Source organism: Puma concolor, chromosome B2 (assembly GCF_028749965.1).
Source record: "Puma concolor isolate L17-30 chromosome B2, mPumCon1.1.hap2, whole genome shotgun sequence".
NCBI lineage: Eukaryota > Metazoa > Chordata > Mammalia > Carnivora > Felidae > Puma > Puma concolor.
In genome coordinates this window covers 15,667,705-15,695,080 of record NC_141671.1, presented here as the reverse complement: position 1 = coordinate 15,695,080, position 27,376 = coordinate 15,667,705, and the positions used below count along the sequence as shown (strand labels likewise).

The 27,376-nt window shown below is 50.6% G+C and overlaps 1 protein-coding gene and 1 long non-coding RNA gene across 4 annotated transcripts in view; both read right to left on the bottom strand.

The window, feature by feature from the left end:
• Positions 1–20,276, bottom strand: part of GFOD1 (Gfo/Idh/MocA-like oxidoreductase domain containing 1) — a 120,234-nt gene extending 99,958 nt beyond the window's left edge. The window contains exon 1 of one of the 3 annotated variants that reach the window (XM_025917191.2): positions 19,253–20,276. In XM_025917191.2, coding sequence (XP_025772976.1) covers positions 19,253–19,505 — 253 coding nt within the window. In that variant the 5' untranslated portion in view covers positions 19,506–20,276. The other 2 variants (XM_086706258.1, XM_086706259.1) reach the window with 2 other exon arrangements.
• Positions 12,604–18,649, bottom strand: LOC147580756 (uncharacterized). Its single transcript, XR_015251059.1, has 2 exons — positions 14,841–18,649; positions 12,604–13,701 (listed from the first exon to the last, which is right to left on the bottom strand). It is a non-coding gene; the product is annotated as an uncharacterized LOC147580756 (long non-coding RNA).
• Positions 20,277–27,376: the final 7,100 nt, after the last annotated feature.

Below are 27,376 nucleotides of genomic sequence, written 5' to 3'. Positions count from 1 at the left end.
AACCTCCCGCAAAGAAACGGGGAAATGTAAACATAGCAAATACATCACTCCTATATTCCTTTGGAAGGCTGAAGCCAACAAAAGCGTCACTCTCCACTCTGGGCCAAATTCAGAAGGCAGTGAGAAACAATGCTACCACACAGCCCTCTTCAGGGTTGTGTTTGGGTTTTGGCTGTACACGGTTAGAATTACAAATAAATTACCCTATAAACAAGAGAGGCTACGGCTCTCCCCAGATTCAGAGTCACATCCAATTATCCCCCTGAAAACCAGCAGAGCTCCTTGACCTTTATGTATCCACTTCCTACAAGATTGCTAATTTTCCCTTCGGCCAATGCTGGACAAAGTTTTGCTTCACCACAAATGTCTGCACATGCCTGGGGAGAGCCGTCCCAGATCAAAAAAAAAAAAAAAAAAAAATCACAGAAGGTAAGAATCAGACTCACCCCCAACCAAACAATTTTCCCCCATGCTATTGTCTCTCTCTCTTTTTTTTTTCTTTTTGGAAAAATAAATTTATTTTTTCCATTAAAATCAAATTTGTTAAATTGACAATTTGGAGAGGAAAAACCACCCATAATCCCACAACCCCATAATAACCATCATTAGGACTTTGGCTTATTATCTGCCAGACTTTTAATTTTCTGGGTGTGTATGTGCATGTGTGTGCTTCCAAAAAGCCAGCATCAGGATACAGAAACATTTCTGCTTCTTTTTGTCTTTACCCACAATTATATCATAAAAACCCCCCATAAGGCTGCAGTCTTCCCACACCTAATTTCAATGTCTATTAAGTATTTAATCAGCTGTATTTGCCATCTTTACCTAACTGTTCCCCCGCTGTGGAACGTCTGTGTTGGTTTCCAGTGTTTCTTTTTTTTTTTTTTTTTTTTTTTTAATTTTTTCTTTTAACGTTTATTTATTTTTGGGACAGAGAGAGACAGAGCATGAACAGGGGAAGGGCAGAGAGAGAGGGAGACACAGAATCGGAAACAGGCTCCAGGCTCCGAGCCATCAGACCAGAGCCTGACGCGGGGCTCGAACTCACGGACCACGAGATTTTGACCTGGCTGAAGTCGGACGCTTAACCGACTGGGCCACCCAGGCGCCCCTGTTTCCAGTGTTTCAATAACATAAATCAGGCTTTGCGAAACACTATTGTGTATGCAGGTCTCTTCATAGTTATTATTTGAGGTTCTTTCCTTAGGACGGCTTCCCAGAAGTCAACCTTCCCCATTTGACTCCTTGTTGGAGAAACTCAGCCCCCCAGTGAGTAAATATCTGATAAGCTGAAAGGAACATTCTCTGGAGACCTCGGATGGATTAGCAGTGTGGACACTGACAAGCCACTCCACCCCTCCGAGACTCGGTTTCCCTGGGGCATCGGGAGATAGGTCCCAGCAAGGCCTGTCACGGCGCTCTGCCCACTAGAAGTGCCCCCCCGTTCTGCTACTCCACGCAGCCCACCAAGGACACAAATCACCCAGCCAGTCTCCCTCCTACTTCTCTGCTTTGCACATCAGCTGCCCTGGAAAATGACTTACTGAAAGCCCGCCACGGGACCTGATTTATTTCAGCACGTGGGGGCTGTGCAGATCAAGTCCAAGGTGTGCAAAGCGAGCGGCAGAATCGGCTATTCCTCCCCCTGTCGTCCTTGGCCCTGCTCTCTCAATCCAGGTCAGCCATGGAATAGTGCAGACCTCGCTGCATACCTGGGGGTGGTGACCATAAGGTACTGTGACAATAATAAACACACACAGGCCGGGACTTGGGGACTTCCCAGAAGCCAGGATATGGGGGAGGGCGTCAGTTTGTGTCTCCTGTTTTCCAGGACGGTAAGGAGGCTACTGTGCCCACGACTATGGGTCACATCCCTAGGGGACGTCTGCAGGTAAAAACACTGCCCTCGGCCCAGAGCAACCAGGATTTTACTCACTACCAAGAAAGCAAGCCTCTGCCAGTTCAGCTAGGACATGCCATCGACTGGAAGACAGATCTGTATTGTAGATGCTGAAGTGTGAAAACACGTGCCTTAGAATCAATGATACGTGACGTTTAACCCCTCTACACTTGCGCCTCTCGCTTCTAAGCTAGAGATGCTAACTGTCCACCTGGAAGGCTGGCTGTGGGGTGGGAATGAGAGGGCACTGAACTGCGCCTGACTCGGGTATGCAGTGAGGCTCGATAAAACGTCAGTTCCTCTGCCCAATTCGAAGTGATGGGAACCGATCCTGGAATTAAAAGGAAGGAAGGAAGGAAGGAAGGAAGGAAGGAAGGAAGGAAGGAAGGAAGGAAGGAAGGAAGGAAGGAAGGGAGGGAGGGAGGGAGGGAGGGAGGGAGGGAGGGAGGGAGGGAGGGAGGAAGAAAAAGATACACCAGGTGGTTCAGTCAGTTAAGCGTCCGACTTTCGGCTCAGGTCATGATCTGAGGGTTGTGGATTCATGTCCCGAGGTTGGCTGTGCACTAACACTGTGGAGCCTGCTTGGGATTCTCTCCCTCCCTCTCTCTCTGCCCCTTCCCCGCTCACACAAGCACTCTCTCCCTCTCCCAAGATACATAAATTTTTAAAAACAAAAAGAAAAATAAATTAAAAAAAGAAAAAAAGGGTGAGGAGTAGTTTCTGGATAGAATATAAGCTCTTTGAGGGGAGCCTGGGTGGCTCAGTTAAGCATCCGACTTCAGCTCAGGTCATGATCTCACGGTCTGTGTGTTGGAGCCCCACGTCCGGCTCTGGGCTGACAGCTCGGAGCCTGGAGCCTGCTTCGGATTCCATGTCTCCCTCTCTCTCTGCCCCTCCCCCACGTGTAGTCTGTCTGTCTCTCTCTCAAAAATAAATAAAACATTAAAAATTTTAAAGAAAAAAGAATATAAGCTCTTTCACAGTAGACACCACGCCTTGTACATCTCTGACCTCTCCTCACCCCCTCATGGTCCAGAATACTGCCGCACCCTTTGTAGGCACCCAACAAGTGGGTGGTGGATACAAATGCTGAACTGGTTTGAAAACTGATACCCAAGCAGGGAACTGTTGGCAGAGGATGGGACGGGCGCAATCCCCCTGGCTTGCCCAGCACCTGGAAGTGACAGGCACGGCTGCCAGTATGGTCTTCACCATGGGGGTGCTGTGGGGGCTGGAGAGGAGAAGAGCGAGTGTCAGCCTCTCGGTGCACATCCCCCACCCCACCCCCGCCGGAATCACCCCTGCAGGCAGCCTGTGGGTGGCGCCCAGTGGGTCGGATCCGCACGCACGCACGCGCACGCACACACACACACACACACACACACACACGCAGCCAGGTCTCAGTTCCACAGACAAAACAGCACAGAGGTACCCCTGGGCCTCCCGGGGAGAGCCAGCCTGCCTGTGTGTCCTAGATGTGAACGGCTGTGCACATGAAGTCAGACAGGCTGCGTCCCCAGGGGCTCTAAACCTGTCCCCCAGGACTCTCTGAGAACACTGCCATTCGGTGCAAACAAATGTCCCACGTGGGCGGTGCTAGGAGGAGCAGAAGTGTAGACAAACAGAACCATGCGGCACTCTTTTTTTCCCTCCGTGTGTTTGCCTGCTGCTTTTTCCTCTCCTCGGGGGCCCCAGCACTACTGGAAAAGGAGAAGCGACAGGGCGGGAGAAAAAAAAAATCACACTTTCCACCGCCCACTTTGGATTATTCACATTCAGGCAGGCGAGGAGAGGGGCCGCGAAGGGCACATTTCGGTAACAAGTCACCTCAAATCCCCGCTTTGCCCTTGACCTCAGGCAAGCGACATTCTGTGGGGGGCACGGGGCACGCGTGTGCTCACGCCCCCCGCCAAGGCACACTCACCTCGCCCTCCACGCTCCAAATAGCTGGAACTTCGAGTCCCGGTGCCCCAAAGCAACGCTCAGGCAAATGGGTATTGCTTTGGGGGCGCCTGGGTGGCTCAGTCAGTTAAGAGTCCGGCTCTCAGTTTTGGCTCAGCTCATGATTTCACAGTGTGAAATTCGAGCCCCGCGTCGGGCTCTGTGCTGACAGTGCAGAGCCTGCTTGGGATTCTCTCTCTCTCTCTCTCTCTCTCTCTCTCTCTCTCTCTCTCTCTCCCCTTTCTCTCTCTCTCTCCCCCCCTGTCTGCCCCTCCCCTGCTCACTCTCTCTCTGTCTCTCTCTCAAAAATCAATAAATAAAACTTTTTAAAAAATTATTTTTAAATAATGGGTATTGCTTTCCCCCAGAGGGAGGGGGAGAAAATCACAATTATAAGTAGAAAAAAGGAATTACCTATTCGATGAGGCTTTGTGCGTTAATACTTCTTCAGCCTCTCCCCTCGGCTGCAGGGACAGACGGGTGCAGAGAGAGGAGGCACGCAGGCAGAACCCCCATCTCCCCTGGTGTATTGGTGGAAGAAGAGGAAGCAACCTTCCCGTGAAGTCAGGGTTCTCCCCCAAAGCACACCCTCAGGAACTGGCTGCAAGTGTTCTCAGTTCTTGTGGGACCAAGGCACCTGTGACAAGTCCCTGCCTGCTGTGCTTCTCTCCTATGGGCTCCAGATTGGCTGAAAGGAGGGGGACCTCGAGTACCCGTGACGACCCCACGGTGAGGAGGGGTGTCATCCACCTGCTTACCCACTCCCAACATCTATTGGGGATTTTAGGAAACTTTCCACAGCCAGCACATCTCCATCTTGTTAATCATAGAGTCCTTACTGGGGCGCCTGGGAGGCTCAGTTGGTTAAGCGTTCGACTTCAGTTCAGGTCATGATCCCGTGGTTTAAGTTCGAGCCCTAGGCCAGGCTCTGTGCTAACAGCTCAGAGCCTGGAGCCTGCTTTGGATTCTGTGTCTCCCTCTCTCTCTCTGCCCCTCCCCGACTCGTGCTCTGTCTGTCTCTCTTAAAAATAGACATTAAAAAAATTTAAAAAAAATAATAATAGAGTCCTTACTAATAGAGGAGGTCATGCCCACACCTCAAAGTTCTACGAATTACTCATGAGACCAAATGCACTGTGTAGACTATCGTCCTATTCCTGGGAGAAAAGGAAACACACCCAAAAGTTTGGATTTCTCAACAATCCGCATCTAGATGAAGCATAAATGAGTGCTACGTTCGCCCCTGAATCCCCAGCCTCGATTCACGCCATCCGACAGAACTTTTTCTACAATGATAGAAATGTTCTATGCTGCACTGCCCAACATGGAAGCCATCAGCCAGCCATGTGGGGCCTTCAAGGACTTGAAATGTGGCTAAGGCAACCGAGGAACTGAGCTGCCTATTTGATTTAGTTTCAATTTATGTACATATAAAAAGCCACTTAAAAAAAAGAGAGAGCTACATACAAGGGTACAGAGAATGGCTAGTACATTTCAAAGCACGGATCTAGACAGTGCCTGGCATATAGCTGGTGCTCAGTAAATATCTGCTCAAGGGAAGAGTGAATAGATAGTACGTAGCTCACCATAGTAAGTCCTGATAAAGCAGGATTGTCATGTTTATTGAGTATTCACTTTAAACAAATCCCTGATTAGAAACGGGAATCCTCTTGCACTGTTGGTGGGAATGCAAACTGGTGCAGCCGCTCTGGAAAACAGTGTGGAAGTTCCTCAAAAAAATTAAAAATAGAACTACCCTATGACCCAGCAATTACACTGCTAGGAATTTACCCAGGGGATACGGGAGTGCTGATGCAGAGAGGCACATGTACCCCAATGTTTACCGCAGCGTGTTCAACAATAGCCAAGTTATGGAAAGAGCCCAAATGACCACCGACTGATGAATGGATAAAGAAGAGGTGGTTTATATACACAATGGAATACTACTTGGCAATGAGAAAGAATGAAATGTTGTCATTTGCAGCAATGTGGATGGAACTGGAAGGTAGTATGCTGAGTGAAATAAGTCAGTCAGAGAAGGACAGATATCATATGTTTTCACTCATCTGTGGATCTTGAGAAACTGAACAGAAGACCATGGGGGAGGGGAAGGAAAAAAAAAGTTAGAGAGAGAGGGAGCCAAATCATAAGAGACTCCTAAAAACAGACTAAACTGAGGGTCGATGGGGGGTGGGGGGGGGGTGATGGGTATTGAGGAGGGCACCTTTTGGGATGAGCACTGGGTGTTGTAGGTAAGCCAATGGGACAATAAATTATGTTTAAAAACCAACCAACAAACAAATCCCTGAGTAAGTCAGCAACCTTCAGAGTTAGGTATTTTAATTAACTCTGTTTTACAGATGAAGAACCAGGGGCTCAGAAGAGTTAAGTAGAGGGTCCGCGGCCACACAGAGCATGGCAAAACCAGGACTCAAGCCCAAGCAGAGTGACGGGCAGCCTCTTCAAACTGGTCAACTTCGCCCATGATAGAACAAGCATTCGGTGCCTCACTTTACTTTCTACAGGTTAACAGAAGATTCAACAGACAACTCCTCCTTTTGAAATAAAGCAACAGAGATACAATGTGTCATACAGTGGGGGGTGGGGGGTTTAAAAGCCCAGCCAGGGCACTCAGCTAGCAAGGCTCTGTTGACTGACTACCCGACCCCGGGGCAAGAACTACCCATCCCCCCACTGTGGCCTTTCCCTAAAACCATGTCCCCCAACAGGGGCGCCTGGGTGGCTCAGTCAGTTAAGCATCCAACTTCAGCTCAGGTCATGATCTCACAGTTTGTGGGTTCGAGCCCCGCATCGGGCTCTGGGCTGACAGCTCAGAGCTCAGAGCCCGGAGCCCGGAGCCTGCTTCGGATTCTGTGTCTCCCTCTCTCTCTGCCCCTCCCCCACTCGCGCGCTGTCTCCCCATCTCAAAAATAAATAAACATTAAAAAAAATGTTTTTAACAAGGTCTCTCGCTGAATGGATTTTTACAGCTCTTTTCACACCCCATGAGGCCGCCATTGTGTTCCTCTCGAGGGGGTTCTTTCCAATGATCCTGCAAGCTGTTTCCTTTGCCTACCTCAGAGCTGTGTCATCTGTGACTGTCACCATTTGGAATTGAGGGGAGAGAAAGATATAAGTGGAACTTCCTGCTGATGTGGCGGGGGGGGGGGGGGGGGGGGGGTGGGGAACAGTCAATTTGCCGGCAAAGAAGAATTTTTTTAATTCTAGACGAGAACAATTTTTTTTTAATTTTGGGCATTTTTTTTAATTTAATTTTTTTAATGTGTATTTATCTTTGAGAGAGAGCACAAGGGGGAGAGGGGCAGAGAGAGAGGGAGACACAGAATCTGAAGCAGGCTCCAGGCTCCGAGCTGTCAGCACAGAGCCCAACACCAGGCTCGAACCCAAGAACCATGAGATCATGACCTGAGCTAAAGTTGGATGCTTAACGGACTGAGCCACCCAGGAGCCAGTGGGTAGCCACCCAGGAGCCAGTAAATTTTGGACATACTTACACTACTCTTTGTCCTAAGTGGTCAGTCGTACGAAACACAATTTTCCTCAGAGTGTTGTCCCAGAACCAGATGGTTCCTTGAAAAGGATTTTACTTCATAAAACCTTCTGTATCTTCCTTTTCAATTATTTAAATCCTACCCCCTCTTCTGGGTCCATAGAAGCCCCACCTCCTCCAGAAGGTCTTCCTGGACCCTCTCAGCTCTCAGAATTCCTCTTTCCTCAGCTTTCAGGCAGCATCCATTATCGGCAGGGCCACCTCCCTTGGGACCCAGGCTGCCTGAGGAGAAGGGCCCTGGGGACCAGTGTGGCCTTTCATCACGGGCCCTGTTCATTTCCCTCTCTAACCTCAAACCCGAGTTCCCCACTCAGCAAAACCAAAGCTCGGCAGTGAACATTGTCCAGCCTCTAGACCCAGCCCTTCTAGAAGACAGCACAGCAGTAATTCAGCAGCTGTTAGAGGACGCTCCTTCCAATCTCTCTCTGCTCGAAGTCTTTTATTCACACACATAGCACCTTTTGTGGGGGGAATTCCCTGGGTTTTTTCTCTGCTTTCGCGTTAGTACCCTTTGCGGATTGGCACTGGGGAGCTACCCAGGTGGCTGACCCTTAACCCAACACTGACATTTGGGGGGTTATTCAGTTGCCTCAAGCAAACACTTCCCGGCCTCACAGTATCACAATTCACTCCACTTCATGATACATGTTATTGCATTGTTGCGTGTTTGCGTATGCTTCTCTTCGGTCAAGAGCAAAGACTGTATCTTACCATCTGAGGCACGGCTGGTGGGCTGGTGACAGCTAACAGAGTGCTATAGGCATCCAAAGGCATTTATTAAAGAGAAATGAATGAAGAAGAGAAACATTCTGCAGACACTGGGCAGAATAAGCGACTAAAGGATCCTGGACCCCCTCAGATCACCTTCAAATTGGAAATCTGAACGTTCAGCGCAGGCGAGCCTGGGCGGTTCAGTAGGTTAAGCATCCGACTCTTGATTTCGAGTCAGGTCATGAGCTCATGGTTCGTGGGATCCAGCCCCGTGTTGGGCTCTGCTGACAGCGTGGAGCCTGCTTGGGATTCTCTCTCTGCTCCTCCCCCATTCATGTATGCATGAGCGCACGATCTCTCTCTCGCTCTCAAAATAAACATTTAAAAAATTTTTTTAATGTTTTTTTTTTTTTTAATTTATTTTTGAAGGAGAGAGACAGAGCACAAGCGGGGGAGGAGCAGAGAGAGAGGGAGACACAGAATCTGAAGCAGGCTCCAGGCTCCGAGCCGTCAGCACAGAGCCCGACGCGGGGCTCGAACCCATGAATTGTGAGATCATGACCCGAGCCCAAGTCGGACGCTTAACTGACTGAGCCACCCGGGTGCCCCTCAAAATAAACATTTAAAAAAAAAAAGGATTTTCAGCACATTATCAGGGCCTGGGGCAATGCTGGTGCCCCAGACATCAGCATCCGCTCACATGGCTGTCTTGCTTTTCTAAATAATGAACCATTTCCATGAATATCTGGCAAAGCTAATCTCAGTTAGGTTGGAGAATTAGTTCAGCTGCATCTAGTTCCAAAATCAAGAAGAAAGGAAAGTATTCAAAAACCAAAAAATCTACCCCTAACTGAACAACACAACAAGATCCCAAAACCAATGCTTGCAACTCAACAGTAAGAAGAAAATTCAATGTAAAACTGCTCAAGAAATCTGAAGATACATGAGTGGCTAATAAGCACACAAGAAGTTGCTCAACATCGATAGTCACTAGGGAAATGCTAATCAAAGTCATAATGCGATAGCTCTATGCACTATCATGGTTGTCCTCAAAAAGGCTGCCAATACCAAGTGTCGGTGCTGGTGTAAAGGAATTAGAATATCCCTACATAGCTGGTGGGAATATAGAATAGTACATACGAGGCAAATATATACATAGCATACAACCCAGCAATTTCGCTCTTAGATATGTATCCAAGAGAAGTGAAAAAAGCCTGGGTCTACAAAAGACTTGCACGCAAATGTTCAAAACAGCATTATTGATAATCGTAAAAACTGGGGGCGCCTGGGGGGCTCAGTCAGTTAAGCGTCTGACTCTTCTTTTCAGATCAGGTCACGATCACAAGGTTGGTGAGTTCAAACCCCGCATCGCATCGGGCTCTGCACTGACCTTGTGGAACCTGCTTGGGACTCTCCCCCTCTCCCCTCTCTCTCCCCCTCTCCCCCCCCTCCCCTCCCTCCCCCCTCTCCCCTCCCTCCCCCCCTCTCCCCTCTCTCTCCCCCTCCCCAGCTCTTGCTCACGTGCCCTCCCTCACAATAAATAAACTTAAAAAAAAATAGCTAAAAACCAGAAGCAGTACAAACATCCATCAGAGGGTGAATGGATGAACAAAATGTGGTATTTTACTCGAAGATTACTCGGCAATAAGAAAAAGGAATGAATGTCTGATAGACGCAACGACGCAGATGAACATCAAAAAAAATGCGAAGGGAAAGAGGTCAGACACCAAAGACTACATGCTACAGGACTCCATTTATGTGAAATTTCTGGAAGAAGCCAAATGACAGAGACAAAGCGTATCTGGGGTTGCCAGGGGGTTGGGGTGGGAATGGGGGCCAGCTGCAAACAGGCAGGAGGAAACGTGTGGGGATGTTGGAAGCGTTCTAAAATTTTTTGCACAATGGTATACTTACTAGAAATCATTGGCTCTCAATGGGTAACTCTTGTGATACATAAAGCTTATCTCAATAAAGCTATTTTAAAAAAGCAATGTGGGGGCGCCTGGGTGGCGCAGTCGGTTAAGCGTCCGACTTCAGCCAGGTCACGATCTCGCGGTCTGTGAGTTCGAGCCCCGTGTCGGGCTCTGGGCTGATGGCTCAGAGCCGGGAGCCTGTTTCTGATTCTGTGTCTCCCTCTCTCTCTGCCCCTCCACCGTTCATGCTCTGTCTCTCTCTGTCCCAAAAATAAATAAACGTTGAAAAAAAATAAAAAAAGCAATGTGAAAGCTACATACCCATTTCACTGGGGCTTCAACACTCTATAGTTTCAGTTACGGGCGTCATGCTAATTGAAAGAGCCTCTCAGTACCACGAAAGCCGTTGCAGTTGGAAATCAGAAATTTTAAAAACAATTCCTATCATTGTAAAGTTGTTTTTCTTTTTTTTTCCTGCACTTTTTAATGCTCACGGGGCATTAACAATTCTCAGGGAAAGTTTAAACTCCAGGGCGTCCTAAGCTTGCTTAAACCTGAGAAGCCAGCTTCCCCAAAGCCTGGATGACAGAGGTAGAACTGGTCAGGGTCCCTGAGGCTCTCAGCAGCGAGGGTTCTAAAGCCTTCTCCCCCCCCCCCCCCTTGTTGGAGTCTAAACCAAAAAGATCTTTTGCCTTCAAAGTCTTCCCGTTCTAGAGGACAAAGCTCAGACAGTGCTCTCCTCGGGGCCCGCACTCACCAGCTGAACTCAATGGAACAGCTTCAGCACCAAGGAGTCTTGCCAGACCCACACTTGGGTGCCATCGCCCAGCTCACCTGGCCAGGTGGACTGGATCCAGGCAAAATGTGTGTTCATCAGAGGGCTCCAGAGAAACAGAACCAATACAGGGTGGGCGGATAGATGGTGGGGGGGGGAGGGAGAAGGGAAGGGGGGAAGGATGTGGGGAAAGTGAGGGGGAAGAGTGGGAGAGAGGGGGAGGGAATGGAAGAGGAGGGAGGGACTACGGGTCGGGGAGTGAGGGCAAGGCAGGTTTATTTTTAAGGAACTGGTTCATGCAATTATGGGGACCGGCAGGTCCCCAATTTGCAGGGTAGACTAGCAGGCTGGAGGCCTAGGGAAAAGTTTTGCAGCGTGAAGGCAGTCCGAAGGTAGAAATTCCTCTTCCCAGGAAGCTCTATCCTTTTCCTGACTCCTTGGAGGCCCTACGCTCACCACAGTCCGCCTCTGGCACCTGCCAAGCAGAAGGTGCTCGGCCGTCAAACCCCATGGAGCCGGTCAAGTTTATCCATTCTCCCATCACATATTTTACAAACACACACTCCCTGAACTTAATACTAATGACGACAGGGTTGGCATTGGGTGGCCACACACGTGTTTCTTCTGTCCGCTGTTTTACTGCGGTTATTATAAAAGCGGCAAAGTGCTGAGCGTGTGTTTCAGCAACATGGCTAAAGAACCCACAGTATCCAGAAACGTCTACGTTTGTAAAACCTTCGCCCAAGCGTGCGTTCTTAGAATGAGCACCTTGAGGGAGTGGGGCCCAGCTCGGGACGCCCACTTGTCCCTCCACCCCCACTTCCCTGCAGTAGAGGGTCCCCCACGGCATTTCGTGATGGGTCCCCCATGTTACAAGATAACCTCCAAAAAGACCGGGCCAGGGGAAAGCATTAGACACAAGCGGGGACAAGGGGAAGTGGGGACCGGTGATAACTGCATTTGGGAGTCCTGGCCACCATATTTGGCGTTCTGTCCACCACATGGATGCAGGAAGCAGAGAAAGGTGGTTTAAAGCAGGACAGGTGATGAGGCCAACACATGGAGAGAAGCAGAGCACAAAAACGATAAAATTCCAGGAGTTCATAGTTTCCAGGCACCTCCTGAGACCTGAGCTATGCCCCTGCCCCTGAGTTCCGTGGAGGACCCGGCATCCTTCTCACAGGGGATGATGAATCTCCACAGGTGTGGTGAGTTCCTGGGAACACCATCAGCACCTTCTAGATCATGCATCTGCGAAGCAAGTACTGTATTCTCAGCAAATCCCACATGTGAAGCTTGGCTTATGCCCATTTCCTCTAAAAGAGGATAATAATAACTTTCAACTGTACTTTCCGAATCTAGCAGGAGGGAATCACCTCTTTTAAAAATATGATAAGCAAATCTTCAAAAGTACCACTGGTCGGGGGCGCCTGGGTGGCTCAGTTGAGCGTCCGACTCCTGCTTTCAGCTCAGGTCGTGATCCCAGGGTCGTGGGCTCAAGCTCCGCGTCGGGCTCTGTACTGAGCGTGAAGCCTGCCTGGGATTCTCTCTCGCTTTCCCTCTGCCCCTCTCCCCTGTTTGTGCTCCTGCTCTCTCATATTAAAAACAAACAAACAAACAAATTAAGTACCATTTGGAGTAGGTTGAAGAATTGATCACATCAAGAAGAAATAGACTAACATTTATTGAGTTTAGGCAGATAGCGGGTGGGGGGGCGTGGGCTCTTTACACACCCCCTCTCATTTTAATTGTCACACCAACCTTGTATGATTTTTTTTTTAATTTATTTGAGAGAGAGAGAGAGAGAGAGCAAGCTAGGTAGGGGCAGAGGGAGAAGGAGACAGAGAATCTTAAGCAGGCTCCACACCCGACGTGGGGCTCGATCTCATGACCATGAGATCATGACCTGAGCTGAAATCAAGGGTTGGACGCTTATCCCACGGAGCCACTCAGGCGCCCCCTATGATAATACCTTTAAATCCATATTGTTGGCCAGAAACCTGAGGCTCGACAAGGATGTCACACACACAGTTGTGACCTGCCAACCTACTCTATCACCAGCAGTTCTGCGAATCACAATGTTGTCTACAATGAGAGGCCACCACGGCCCTCAATCAAAATATGTAACTAATTGCCTGTGTATTTCCTTCTTGGTGAAACCTTTAAAACCAGCTATTTACTTCCACCATTTTTTTTTTTTTTTTTAATTCCTCCCTAGTTTCAGCATCAAAATGTCCAGTTTCTTCCTCTGGCTTTTTCTCATTTCCATTTAATCTTCTGCAGAATTGTACATTTTCAAAGCCAGATATCATCAGCAAAATAATCACTCAACTGCACCTAATTTCAGTCAGATGGATTGGGATTGGTGAACCTTGACTTTTCCTAACAGTACAGAGTCATTTCTGCCATGGACATAACGCCCCAGGGCGTCCTCGACCCTACAACAAACCCATAGACCCAAACCACCGCACTCAGTGCTGAGCGGGCAGAAACTCAAGAGAGAAGAGCACGTTGCCTTTTCCACCCTGTGTTCGGAGAGGAAAACATCCCGAAGCGACTTCGAGGGGGGAGCTAGAAATGCGGGGTTTGCTGGGATTTCAGAATGGTGACCGCCAAGTGCAAAAATGACGTCTGATTATCTACAGCCATAGCTCTGCGCGTGGGGCCATGACGACCATCCCCGTTTTCTGTCCCGGCAGCCCTTGTCCGCCTTGAGCAACTGCAGACACTATGACGCAGGGGTGGCAATGGGCACGGAGCTGAGGACGCCAAACAAGTCCGGGCAAGATCCACGTGCAGCACCATCAAAGCTCAGAGAAACTCCGCAGCCTTCATCACCATCCCAAAGGAGCCTCCCATCCCGCGGAGAGGCTTCCCCCAGCTCCAGAAACTGGGGCAGGGACCAGGAAAACAGAGGTCGTCGTGTTACACACAAAGGCACCAGATACTTTAACACCGTCCCCCCCTCAACCCCCTTGCCAGTTTAATTATTCACGGCGAGGTTGGTCTTGTTTTCCCAGAGGCACAGAGCCATCACATCTCTGTGTCCGGCTGTCCCAGCATCCACACCACCTGGCGGAGGGAGGCGGGGCTGGACAGAAACTCTGAATCTTGGGTCCCACCCTGGAATCTGCCTTTTGACAAGGGCTCCAGGTGGTGAGACCGCGTGTGAGTGTCTGGGAGACACTGGGCTACTGCGTGCAGGGCAAAGTGTGGTTTACTGATGGACCCATCCTCTTTGTAACCTTTTGCCTTCCCCAAGCATCCATTCATTCATTAAAAAGGCATTCATTTGTCATTTAGCAAATATTTACAGGGTGCCTAGTAGGTGACTCAGCGCCTGGCACTGTCTAGGGGAGATAAGGCCACCCCGGAGAGCAAAACAGTCGCAGGCTCTACCTCAAAGAACTTTCTTTCCACATGGGGAGATACATACCAAATAAGAGAACTAGCAAGGGAAAGAGGTCATACAAACAGCAACAGCGCTACAAAGAACATAAAGAGGGTGCAGAGGGAGAACTGAGAAGTGGGGGAAAGAACTTTTGGTTGGAAGAGGAGGATCAGAAAGGCCTCTCTCTTGACATAACATCAGAGCTGAAACGTGAAGTCAGAAAGAGATAGCCATTCAGAGGAGTGAGGGAGAACCTTCCAGGCAGAGGGAAAAGCCAGTTTGCAAAGGCCCAGAGTCAGGAAAGAGGCTGGTGTGTTTGAGCAAAAAGGCCCAAGGTGCTGGAGGGTAGTGAGCCGGGGAGAGTGGACAGTCACCAAGGAGGTGACAGGGATTACTAGGCAGGGCCACTCAGGCCAAGAAAGCTGAATGATACCCCAAGTGCCATAGGAGATAGCACCGAGAGATTCTGAGCAGGGAATGACACAGTGCCATCTATATATATAGACAGACAGATGGCACTCACCTATCGTATAGAGACTAGACTGGATAAGGAACACGAGTGGACCTAGGGAGCCAGCGTGTGGCTCAGTGCATACTCTAGGTGCAGCAGGGCAAGTTGGAGACAGGTTTTGACTGACCCCAAAGGCTGGCTGGGAGCCTGTGCTGATCTGGATACAAAAGGTGAGTGAGACCATCCCGGTGAGGAGGGGCAGGCTGGAACCTAGTTCAGAAGCCTTCAGGCACCTGGCAGGCAAGGAGCTTGCAGGGAGAGAGGCACACGAGGAAATTGACAAACAGCAGTGTCATTTTGGGCGCCGGTTAATTTGGTAACATCTTTGTTAAAGGAAATGAGCACATACTTTTTGACCAGCCGCTGGCATATTTGTCCTACAAGCACGTTCGTGGATGCGCAAAATGACACAGGTTTCTAGGTTGTTCACTACGTGTTTGTATAAGCAAAAGATTGGGAATAACCCGAATGCTCAGTAATAGGGAACTGGTTAAATAAATGTTGATTTATCCATATGATGAAATACTATGCAGCCAAAAATAGGAAAAAGGATACCTTCAGATGCTGGTTTTTATGTACGTATATATGAATGTGTGTGTGTGTGTGTGTGTGTGTGTGTGTGTGTGTGTGTGTATCTTTTCAAGATTAACATTGTTGCATGAAAGTATATTAACAGTATGTATGGTATGGAATGTTACCAGCTACGTAAAAAAGGTTTTAGAATTTTTCACCCACGTGTTTGCCACTACATACCCAGCCAGATCTTCAAAACTGATAAGAGTGATTGCCTCCAGTTTGCTGCGATGCACTACGATCAGTTTGGGGAAAGATGGGGGGCATGTGGTGCTGAGACCACCGCAGGGTACATGAGGGGTGAGAGGGAGAAAGGGGGAGGCTTCGGGGAGGAGGTAACACAAGGGCAGACTCTTCCAGGATGAACAGGCAACCCTCACTAGGCAGGTGTTCCCGACAGAGGCATGGACATATAATCAAACAGGGGTCCATTCAAGGGCACACTAGTAGTTTGGGGTTCAGCGAAAGCTCATGGGGTTCCAGAATAGCCAGCAGGATATGAGCCCGGGCAGGCTCACCCGAGGCCAGCTCTTGCCCGACATGCCAAGCACTTGGGACTCTTCCTAGAAGTGACGCAAGGGGGGCACAGTGACATGACCGAGTGTAAAGTTCTTCAAGGAAATTCTGGCAGCAGCATAGACAATGGAGGCAGTGGCGAGGAGGGGCAGGCTGGAACCTAGTTCAGAAGCCCAGGTACGGACCCAGTTCCTTCTCTGGAGGAAGCAATGATAGCGAAAAAGGAACAGATATAAGAGGGAACTAATTCCACGGGTGGGGTAAACAGGAATAAAGGATAATTCTACAATTCTCACCCGAGCTACTACGATCTGAGAAAAGGAACTGAGGCAAAGAAGCAAGGTTAGGGGATGGAAGGGGGAGAAAAGGACTCCAGGGAGGCAGAATGGTGGTGTTCAAATCCCAGCAGTATTCCCTCGAGCAATTCCACTCGGGTCCCTGGATTTTAGTTGCCTCATTTGTAAAATGGGCCTCACATCTATCTCAGAGGACCATTCTCATCATGAAATGAAACGTTTTCCATACTGCACCTACCATATTGCCCGGCACAGGGTAGGTATTTAATAAGGGGCAGCCCTGGGCGCTGGAGAAACTGTACAAAAGAATGGCAGGAAAGTCGCTACAACAGAGAAATGCCTAGTTCACCCAAGTAGGGATTTCAAGGGAATTTTTAGAAATTAAAGGAGGATGTATGTGATTCTATTTTTTTAAGGTTATTTATTTTGAGAGGGAGGGAGAGAGAGAGAGGGAGAGAGAGAGAGAATCCCAAGCAGGCTCACACTGTCAGTGCAGAGCCCGATGCAGAACTCGAACTCACAAACCCTGAGATCACGACCTGAGCCAAAACCAAGAGTCAGATACTTAACTGACTGAGCCACCCAAGTGCCCCTATGATTCTATTGATTCCAAGTGTCATTCCTCGATGGTCCCCAGACCAACCCCTTACCTTGACAGGCCTGAGACCAGTTATGAGTATGGATAGACGGCCACTGGCCACTGCTGGGCCAGCAACTCAAAGCCCTAGCCTTTGTCAAAAGAAGGCCAATTCACTAGGAGCCGTCAAAACCGGCTTGTTTCAATTCTGGGCAAACTCTAGCATCTATAAACCCCAACGGCCAAACCAGCCCTGTAACTGTCTGGGGTGTTTCACTTCCTGTGTTGTATGTGCTGAACCTCTAACCATGACAGCAAAGCATACCAAGATGACCACCAGGCTGCATATTTGCAGGTACATCGTCAACGGGAGTGGCCTGGGGATTTTCCAGGAGAGATGATGTGGGGAATGAGACCAACATCCGGCCACATCTAAAGTCGATGTCCCCCTTCATTTTCAATAATCACAACCTATCTCAAGTTACCTGCAAAATCAGGAGTTAAAAAAAGAAAAAAAGCTCAACACTTCCTACAAAACATATACACAAAACCCTATTCCTTAGTCATGCTTATTAAACTAAGTCTGTTTCTGAAGCCTCTTGGCTTGGCTTTGAAGAGGTAACTCATGTTAGTCTTGTCAAGGGAAAAAAAGAAGTCACGGGGATTATTGCAAATAAGAACAGAAGTATCCAGAAATGTATCAAGTGCGCCCCTCCTCTCCAACCAAATGCTCTTTGGGCTGAAGTACAAGAGTTGGTCAGGAAACAGGGACATCCTTGTCCTCCAAATTGCCACTCTCCTGGTGATACGCCTTAGGGGTGCTGACCGACAGGGCTGCGTTGCCATAGTGGGGAGAAGCGATGTTACAAGGTCTGATATGACCAGGCATAAGCTCTTCAGGAGAAACCTGGTGGATACCAACTGTCCTAATAGATTCAGGCCACAGGAGGGTTATGACCTATTTGATAACGCACAGACCCACTGTAAGCACAGAGGTCAGCTATCCAACATATATGACACCAAACAGAAAAGAGAGCCCAGAACCCAAGGACATTCAATTCAAGGCCAAAGAAAAATAAACAAAGGTCAGAAACTTAATCAAATTGACATGAAAACTGACAGGCTTGGGCAGCCTCCTTAGGAATTGGATCAGATGTCCCGTCTGAGTCCAGAGCAGAATGGCCTAATTTTTTTTTTTTTTTAAATGGTTTTCTAGGAAGAAAGAGTTCTACCTTCCGGTTATAGGTCTCTGCAGTTAATTAAAATATACGTACATTTCATCTACCCTTAATCTGCGCCCATTAAAACATAAAAATAAAACACGCCTTCCCAGATTACATAAATTACCATGGACTTCTGGGTACTGTCCCTGCCCTTCCCTTGAAACACTTCTTTAATGTCGCGTCCTGGGCCATAAGCTTGGTCTCTTTCCTCATCAATAAAAATTCCAACTTTCAAGGACGGGCGGTACACTTTCTGGGCGGGTTCGGAGGCAGGGATACTGCTGGGATCGTCTTAGGTATGTGTGAGGACTGCCAAGGGACAAAATTACGCTTCTTTTTCCCCTGGGCACGGCAAAGCCGCGGTTGCTCTGTGCTGGGAGACTGTTCAGACTGCCTGGGTTATATAGGTGGGGGGACCGGATGGCCAGGGGCGGTGAGCCCGTTCCCAGCCTCCCTGCCCAGTCAGACCTGGGAACTTTCCCCACGGTTATTAAGGAGGGACTAGTACATGCTCCCACATGAAAGGGGCTGCGTGGGGCCTTTTCCCACACAAAGCACCCATGCCTCTGGAACGGCTGCGTTCGTCCCCTAAAAATTCAAGACCTATCATTCCAAACCCACGCAGAAGGCAGCTCCTGAGCTGCCACGCTCGACAGTTAAATTCCTCTGGTTTTATCAAACCGGGCGTCACTAACCCACGACCTCCTGGAAGACGTCCCCATAAATCCCTCTCCCCCCCCCCCCCCCCCCCCCCGCCCATCTAACCACTCCCGCCGTCCTCGCTTACAGCCAAGACTTAGTAATTCCAGCTGATCGTCAAATTCTAACCTCACACCAAACTAACAGCAGAAAGAAGCAAACTGGCCGGGCAGGACGTCACAGCTGCTCCGGATCAGGTAGTCTCCCGCCCTCAGGAAAACCAGACACACGTGTGGGGCCCTTGTTTCGGGTGTTCCCGGGCGCGCACTCGCCTCTCCCAGGCGCGCACCCACGCACACACTCGGGGCACTACAGGCACAGCTGGGGACTGAGTTTCCTCTCCCTCCGAGCAGCCCATGCCCAGTCCTCGGCATCCGATCCGCCTGGTCGACATCCCGGGAACACACGCCTCCTCCAGCCTCCGCGCCACACACGTGGGAAGGCGCGTCCAGGTGGTGCCAGAAGGGAGGAGAGAAGCGCAGAGGCTGGGAAGGCCGGGGATGAGGAAGGAGGGAGCTCCGAGTGGCCTGTGGCATCTCAGGTCCCCGGGCCGGCGTAGATGCCTCGTAAGCCTCGGGGATGAAGAGGGGGCGAGAGCAGAAGAGCAGCAGGGAAGGAAGGAAGGCTGCAGGGGAGGGGGGAGGGGGTCGCTCACCCAGGGTTTTGACAGCGATCTGCCTGGTGAGGGGCGGCGGCAGGTTGATGCACACCAAGTCCACGTCCTGATGCAGCAGCACCTCGTCAATGCGGCTGGTGTAGAAGGGGACGCTCATCTCCTTGGCCAGCTCCTCCGCTTCCTCCTGCGTGCGGCCCCACAGCGCCTTCACCGCGAAGCCCTCGTCTTTCAGCAGCGGGATGATGACACGGGCCGTGAGGCTGGTGCCGAACACGCCCACCCCGGGAAGCATGGCTGCTCCGGTCCGCCGGGTTCTGCCTCAGCTCAGATCTCCAGTCCCACAGGCTCACACACCCCCGTGTAGCCAGTCCTGCGCCCGGCTCGCCGCGGTGCGCCAGCAGCCCGTGCACCGGGCAAGGCGCCCGGGTGCCGAGAGCGCACCGAGCTGCAGGCGGAGCAGGCTCGGGGCGCCTCAGTGCGGCGTCTGCTGCAGTGTCCGCCACGCGGGGCTCTCGTCCCTCCCGGGGGCGGCGGCAGGGACCCCCCCGGGGCGCCCGAGGCCCCGAAGCCCCGCGGAGCCCCGGCTCAGGCAGCGCCCCCGCCGCAGCGCCGGCCGGCTCCGCGAGCCCCGCCGAGGCCGCCCCATGGCCGGCTCATCCCCGCGCCCGCGCCGCCGCAGCCCGGGACCCGCTCTCTCCCGCGTGCTTTCCGCAGCCGGCGAGTCGCACACCCTGCCCGAGCACGGACCGGCGCGGCTGCGGGGTCCCCCCTCTCTCCCCCGCCCTCGGCTCCGAAGGAAATAATCCAGCGGCCACCAGGAGGCCGGCTAGGCGCGCGGCTCGCAGGGCGCCGGACGCGGATCTCGAGCTGCAGCGCGGCGCCGACAGCCACGACCCGGCGCCAGCCTTCTCATTCTGCTGCCATGTTCGCTCGCAGCGCGGCTCGGGCGGCCTCGGCCCCAGGCCGGCTCGGGCTCCGGGATCCCGCGGGGACGAGGGCGGAGTTGGGGAGTTTGGCTGTCAGCAGCCGGGTGTCGCCGCGCCGCCCCCGCCGCAGCGCCGCGCGCCATTGGCCGCCGCGCGCCGCCCCCGCCCCCGCCGCCCCGGGCTCCCGGAGCGCGCCGCGCGGGGCCCAGGAACCCAGCCCGGCTCCTCCCCCGCCCCGCCCCGCGCGCCTCCGGCCCCTCCGCCGCTTCCCTTTCTTCACCCTCACCTCCTCCCTCCCTCCTCGCCTCTTCCCAAACCCCGCCCCAAGCGGGCCAATAAATCCACCGGGGCGGGCGCGCCCTGATGGGCTAGGCGTGCGTCCCTGGGAGGGGGAGCGCGGGGGACCCAGCGAGGTGTGAGCGACGGAGCGGGAGCGAAGCCTACATGCCCAGAACACACTAGGGAAGCTTTCCAGGCATTCTCTCTGAATCCTCGCGCTAACCTTAACGTTATTGGCAACCCACTTAACTGGTGATGTAATTGAGTCCTGGGAAGGGTAAGTGACTCGCGCAAGGTCACACAATAGGTGAGCAGCGGGCCTGCGATTGGAATCCAGGCTAGGCTCCAGAGTTTGGGCTGCGGGCTGGAGAGTTCTCTCTCCTTCTAAGAGGTCTCGCTCCAGCCGCGCGCCACCCCTGCCGCCGCGCGCGCAAGGTCCTGTAGCCTTCCTCCTCCCAGTCGTCTTAACAAAAGCTCTGCTTTCCCCCGCGAGGCCAGCCCCTGCTATGTGAGGGGTCCCCGGAGTGGCTGCGGCACGTGTGTCCACGTCTGGGTTCCGAGAAGAAGAGGACGCCCTGGCCAGAAGCTAGGCCAGTTGCTTGGCTTCGAGCTTTGGCTTCTTTGGCAGCTTCCCGTGGCCTCCACTCGCTGGTCTCTCCCCCACCCGCACCCTCTGCTCCTTTGGAGGAAGGGGGAGGGGGGCCGGCTAAAGTTGGCTCTGCGTCCCTGGAGCCCAGGGAATCCTGCGCCTGTCTGGTTTCCCATATCCTCCACACGGATCACACTGGCATGTGTGTAGTAAGCACTCAATAAACATTTGCTAAACAAATGAATGAATATTCACCGAATGTCCGCTGCGTGTCCACTTTGTGCTGGGATGCGTGACCCAAAGCTGAAAGGGCCCTGGCTTCTAGCTCCAAGTCTCTTGAGAGGTCAGGGGTCCTGTTCCTCTCTTGTCTTCAGCACTCAGCTCAGTGGGGCACACGGTCGGCTTCAACGCAGGAGCGGAAAACGTGATACTTGCAAGCGTTTGAAGCAACTTGTAACAATCAGGCGGGCAACTTGTGGCAATCGGGCAGGCGCGTGGAGAGAGCAGGCTACCAGAAAAGCTCGCGTGTTGCAATGAGGGGGGAGGTGGCTGACCTCAGGGCGTTAGAAGAAAGGCACAGAGGACACTGAGTGCTCTGAGTGGCTGCCAACGGCCTGGGAAGGTCTGAGACAAAAGGAGTATTGCCATCAGTACTGACAGGCTGCTTTTGAGCAGAGGTTTTGTAAGAACCAAGGCAGGAACGCCTACCAGAGTAAGGGGTGCAGGCAATGGGGTCAGACACGAGGCACCATCTCGGCACACCAGAGGCCAGGTCAGGGATGGCAACGGCTCATCCAGAGCAGGGGGGTGTGGAGCTTGGCATGGGGCTTGGAAGCAGAGACAGAGCACCTGGGGTTGACTCTTGGTTCTGTCATTTACCAGCCATGGGGCCTTAAGCGGATTACTCTATCTTTTGGTGCCACGGTTACGTTAGGTGTGTTAAAATGGGGTAACAATGGCATATACAAAGAGTTTTGGAGGATTATCAAATCCTTAGAATAGTGCCTGGCACATAGTAAACTCTAGATAAACGTTAAATACATATGGTAAATAAATATGGAGAGGGGTCTGTTACCAACGTCATGCTTGATAGGAGAGACAGCTGTCCAAGGGCAGCAGTATCTAGCCAGTAAGAGAGAATTCTGTTTGTGTTCTTTTCTTTATTTTTTTTAATGTTTTATTTGTTTTTGAGAGACAGAGTGCGAGCCGGGGAGGGGCAGAGAGAGAGAGGGAGACACAGAATCCAAAGCAGGCTCCAGGCTCCGAGCTGTCGGCACAGAGCCCGCTGGGGGGAGGGGATCCCACGAATCGTGAGATCATGACCTGAGCCGAAATCGAGAGTTGGATGGTTAATCAAATGAGACACCCGGTGCCCCTGCTTGTGTTCTTTTAAAGGGGACTGTACCCATAGCTGCAGTGTGAATAAAAATAAACCTTACTTCTGTGTAATATCAAAAGAAAATGACCACAAGTGTATAAAACAGACATCATCCGCATTTCATAGAAGACAAAACAGAATCCTGGCAGCATCTCAGACTTAGGGATCTAAAACAGAATGCTTCACTTCCAACCTCCCCCCCCCCCCCCACTGCAGACTGTTTCTCCCCCCATCATTCCCATCTTAAGCTGGCCAAAATCCTTGGAGGTGGCCAGGGCTCCTTTCTCGTACACTCTACAGTTGAGCATCACCAGGTCCTCAGCTTTCAAAATGCATCCAGAGTCTGACAAGCTTCTCTGCCGGGTGGGGACCTGGGGTCCCCGTCATCACTGCCCGGACCAGAACATTCACCTCCCCGCTGGTCTACCTCCTGGAACCTTTTGTACTTCCCCACAGTCTGTATTCTCCACACAGCAGCCAGAGTGAATCTTTAAAAGGTAAGTCCAGTCACGTCCCATCAGACTTGACACCTAGCAGTGAATAAACCCCAAATTCCTCCGGATGTCCTGAAAAGCTCCTCCTGAGCCAACCCTCTGCCTCGCACGTCTCTCCACCTCCAGCCCTCCACCCCACCGCCTGTACTCCAGCCCACTGGCCTCCTCGCCGTGCACTCTACCCAGAGAGCCCCTTCTTGACTCAGGGCCCTTGCACTTGCTGTTTCCTCCACACGCCCCCTTCCACGCACACACACACACCCCCCTTCCACCCCCATGTATCCACCTGGCTCACTCTCCTCACTCTACTCCGGTCTCTGCTCAGATATCACTTCCTTAGACGGCGTTGCCCAACCATCCTGGCTAAAATGACATTTTGTCACATTTCCTCCCTGTGTCTGGCTCCGTTTTTCTTCATAGCTCCTCTCACCGCCTCGCAACATGTAATATACCTGTTTATCATCCTTTTGCCTCAACAGATTATAAACTCGTGGAGGTCAGAAGTTTGCGTGAATGCCCAGCGCCCAAAACTGTATCTGGCGCCTGCTAGACACTCAATATGCATTTGTTGAACAAATCCTTAGATGTTCTTCTACCCACCAGGTTTTATTACGAAGTTCCGTACGGGTTAATGTTTATAAACTCCTTAGAACTATGCCAAGTGCCGTGCGCAAGAACGATTTAGGCCCCGGAGGAGCGAGGCTGAGTATGGCAGGGCCCCCGCCTTCAGGTTACTCATGCCTGGTGGCGGGTTGATACGAATTGACAATGGCAATGTAGCGTGACTCACACCATGGTAGGAACCTGGGGGGGGTGATCTGGGAGTAGAGGAAGCCTTCCAAGACTTGTAGCCAGAGGAGACAACTAGACTCAGGTTTTGAAGGACTTGCTGGAGTTAGCTGGAATAAAGAGGGGAGAATATTCTAGACTGGGGGAGGCTAAAAATAGGCTAACTCGGGGCGCCTGGGTGGCTCAGTCGGTTGAGCCTCCGACTTCGGCCCAGGTCATGATCTCACGGTTCGTGAGTTCGAGCCCCGCGTCAGGCTCTGTGCTGACAGCTCAGAGCCTGGAGCCTGCTTCGGATTCTGTGTCTCCCTCTCTCTCTGACCCTCCCCCGTTCATGCTCTGTCTGTCTCTGCCTCAAAAATAAATAAACATTAAAAAAAAATTAAAAAAAAAAAAAATAGGCTAACTCAAGGGGTGCCTGGGTGGCTCAGTTGGTTAAGTGTCCAACTCCTTATCTCATGGTTCATGAGTTCAAGCCTCACATCGGGCTCTGCAATGACAGCACAAAGCCTGCTTGGGATTCTCTCTCTTTCCCCCTTCCCAACACTCATGTGTTCCCTCTCTCTCTCTCTCCCTCTCAAAAATAAAATAAATAGGGGCGCCGGGGTGGCTCAGTCAGTTAAGCATCTGACCTCAGCTCAGGTCATGATCTCACAGTCCGTGAGTTCGAGTCCCGCATCAGTCTCTGGGCTGACAGCTCAGAGCCTGGAGCCTGCTTCAGATTCTGTGTCTCCCTCTATCTCTGCCCCTCCCCTGCTCACACTCTGTCTCTCTCTGTCTCAAAAATAAAAATAAATAAAAAACATTAAAAAAATAAAATAAAATAAATAAACTTTAAAAATAGGCTAACTCAAGGTGGAAGGGTTTGCGTGGAAGAGGCTAGGACATGAGGGACGGTGGCCCAAAGACTTAAAGCAGACAGTGAACAATCAGATTGGAATTTTAAAGATTAAAAAAAAAAATTTTTTTTTTAATGTAATCGCTACACCCGAGGTGGCACTCGAACTCATAACCCTGAGATCAAGAGTCACACGCTCTACCAACCAAGCCAGCCAGGTGCCCCACATTGGCCTTTTACAACCATTACTCAGGCTCCGTTATGGAGGCAAATTGCAAGAGGGCATACCACACGCAGCCCCACAAGGAGCCCACCGCAATACCCCGAGTGTGAAGGGAAACTCATGCATGGGAATGAAAATGCAGACACAGGCACATGAGATAAAGCAGGGCACTCTGCTATGACAAGATGGAGTCTCCCAGGCCTTGCAACTAATTGGACATGCGAGGGGGGTGAGGAGGAGTTGGGGTGACTTCCCAGGTTGGAGTAGGTGGAGAAGCCGAGTGTCCATTTGTGTCTCACCCGGTTCACGGTACCGGGCAGGGGAGGATTGCTCTCAGCACACATCGATCACGAGCTTCTGATAACATGGACCTTTGAACCCCAGTGCTTTTGCACATGATACCCTCACAAACATCTGGTGTTTATTCTTCATGTTCTTTGTGCGAGACCCTCTTAAACCTGGATCCTGAATCCCAACACAAGCCGGTGTTCTGACCTTTTAAACAGTTCTGAAAATAAGCCTAAAATTTTCTCTCCCCTCATTCCACGATTTATCTGCCAATCTCTACTGTTTGCATTTGGGTAAAGAGTTTAGGCCCATTTTCATGTCATTTAAGATGATTGTCACGTGACTCCAAAAAGAACATTCTAAATCTTTCTTTAGAAATAAAAATAGTGTGGGCGCGCCTGGGGGACTCAGTCGGCTGCATGTCCAACTTCGGCTCAGGTCATGATCCCACGGTTAGTGAGTTCGAGCCCCACATCAGGCTCTGTGCTGACAGCTCAGAGCCTGGAGCCTGCTTCAGGTTCTGTGTCTCCCTGTCTCTGTGTGTCCCTTCCCCGCTTGTGCTCTCTCTCTCTCTATCAAAAGTAAGTAAAGATTTAAAATGTTTTTTAAAAAAGAAATAAAAAATAAAAATAGTGTGTGGGGCACCTGGGTGGCTCAGTTGGTCAAGCATCTGACTCTTGATTTTGGCCCTTGTCATGATCCCAGGATCATGGGATTGAGCCCTGCAATCAGGTTCCATGCTGATCATGGAACCTTTTTAAATAATCTCTCTTTTTCCCTCTGCCCCTCTACCCTGCTCTCTCTCTCTCTCTCTCTCTCTCTCAAAATAAGAAGAAAAAAGAAATAAAAATAGTGGGGATTCATTTTTTTATTCATAGCCCTAGGATGATGATAAAATGGAATTTGTTCTCATATTAATTTAGTCTAATGATAATTTTAAATATTTTCATTGTACAAGTCACTGACACATATTACAGAAATTTCAGAAATAAAAGGAATTCTACCTTAATCTCTCCAGCTTTACACAGCCACTGTAAATAATTTGGTTTATTCGCTTCCGCAATTTTAGAAATATTTTATTGTTTTAATGAAAAATAAAAGAGAAAATCTTGTTATCTAGCTAGATTTGTTTATTGTTCTTTTTGATACAAAGTAGAAATAAGTTTTGATCGTTTTTAGCTGAGAACCCATAAATGCCCAATAGCCCTAAAAATCTTAATATTTGTAGAACAAAATTCTTTTGCTCTTGGTAGAAACCTAGCTTTGCCAAATGCCTTGCTGGAGATCCTGGGATTCTACTAAACATTTCTAATATGGAAAGTGCTGAAATTTATTCCTGGACTTGTCATTAGTAGAGTTTTAAAAGTACCCATTCAACATTGGGTACAAAAAACTGGGTGGCTCAGTCTTCTGAGTGACTGACTCTTGATCTGGGCTCAGGTCACGATCTCAGGGTTGCTGGGGTGGAGCCCCATGCCCGGCTCTACATTGACAGCATGGAGCCTGCTTGGGATTCTCCCTCTCCCTCTCTTTGCCCCTCCCCTGCACGCGCTCTCTCTCAAGATAAATAACTACCGTTTATTGAGTGCTTGCCATACGTGAGCCACTAGGCTAAGCCCTTGGCATGTAGGTCATAAAGGCATAAAGGTTTGACTGAAATCACCAGACTCCAAACTCACAGTGTATTACCACTGAGCCCTTGAACTTATGTTAGATACCACAGCCTCCGTTCCCCCCCCCCCCCCCCCTGACAACAGGGCACCGGGCCCTCTAAAGAGAAACACACTTACATTTCTCCCCTATGTCTTTCTCTCCTTCCCCTAGCAAAGGCCAACAGGCTCCCTGAGGAGGGGTTCCCTAAAGCTGTGTCCAGGACAGAAAAATCAGTGCGGTGCCTGTGCTGTTGCTCCTGGGGACAGGGGCATGGGACAGGATTGCCCACCAGCATCTCTCCCCTGGACTCCTAACAGGCCCGACCCTCACGCTGTCGCTGCCTCCCACCTGTAAGTAATCAGAGCTTTGAAAAGCATTAGCCATTAAACTTCAATAATTAAAACATATTTTTTAAACGTAAAAATTGTCAAATATACCTCAATATTAAAAAAAAAATTAAATACATATCAAGACAAAAATAAATAGAAATAAGACCACTGGCCATCTGGATTAAAACCCTCTGCTCCTTTCCTCCGGCACCTGCAATACTAGCCTAAGGCCCTCGCTATGGCCTCGAAGGCGCTCGGCTCTGTCCCTCTGTCCCAGGAATCGGATTCTTGGGCCCGGCAGGGATAGAAACGAGGCCAGACCTAAAAATCAAAGACACAGGGAAGGCTTTATTGGGGTCACAGATGGAGATAAAGGAAGA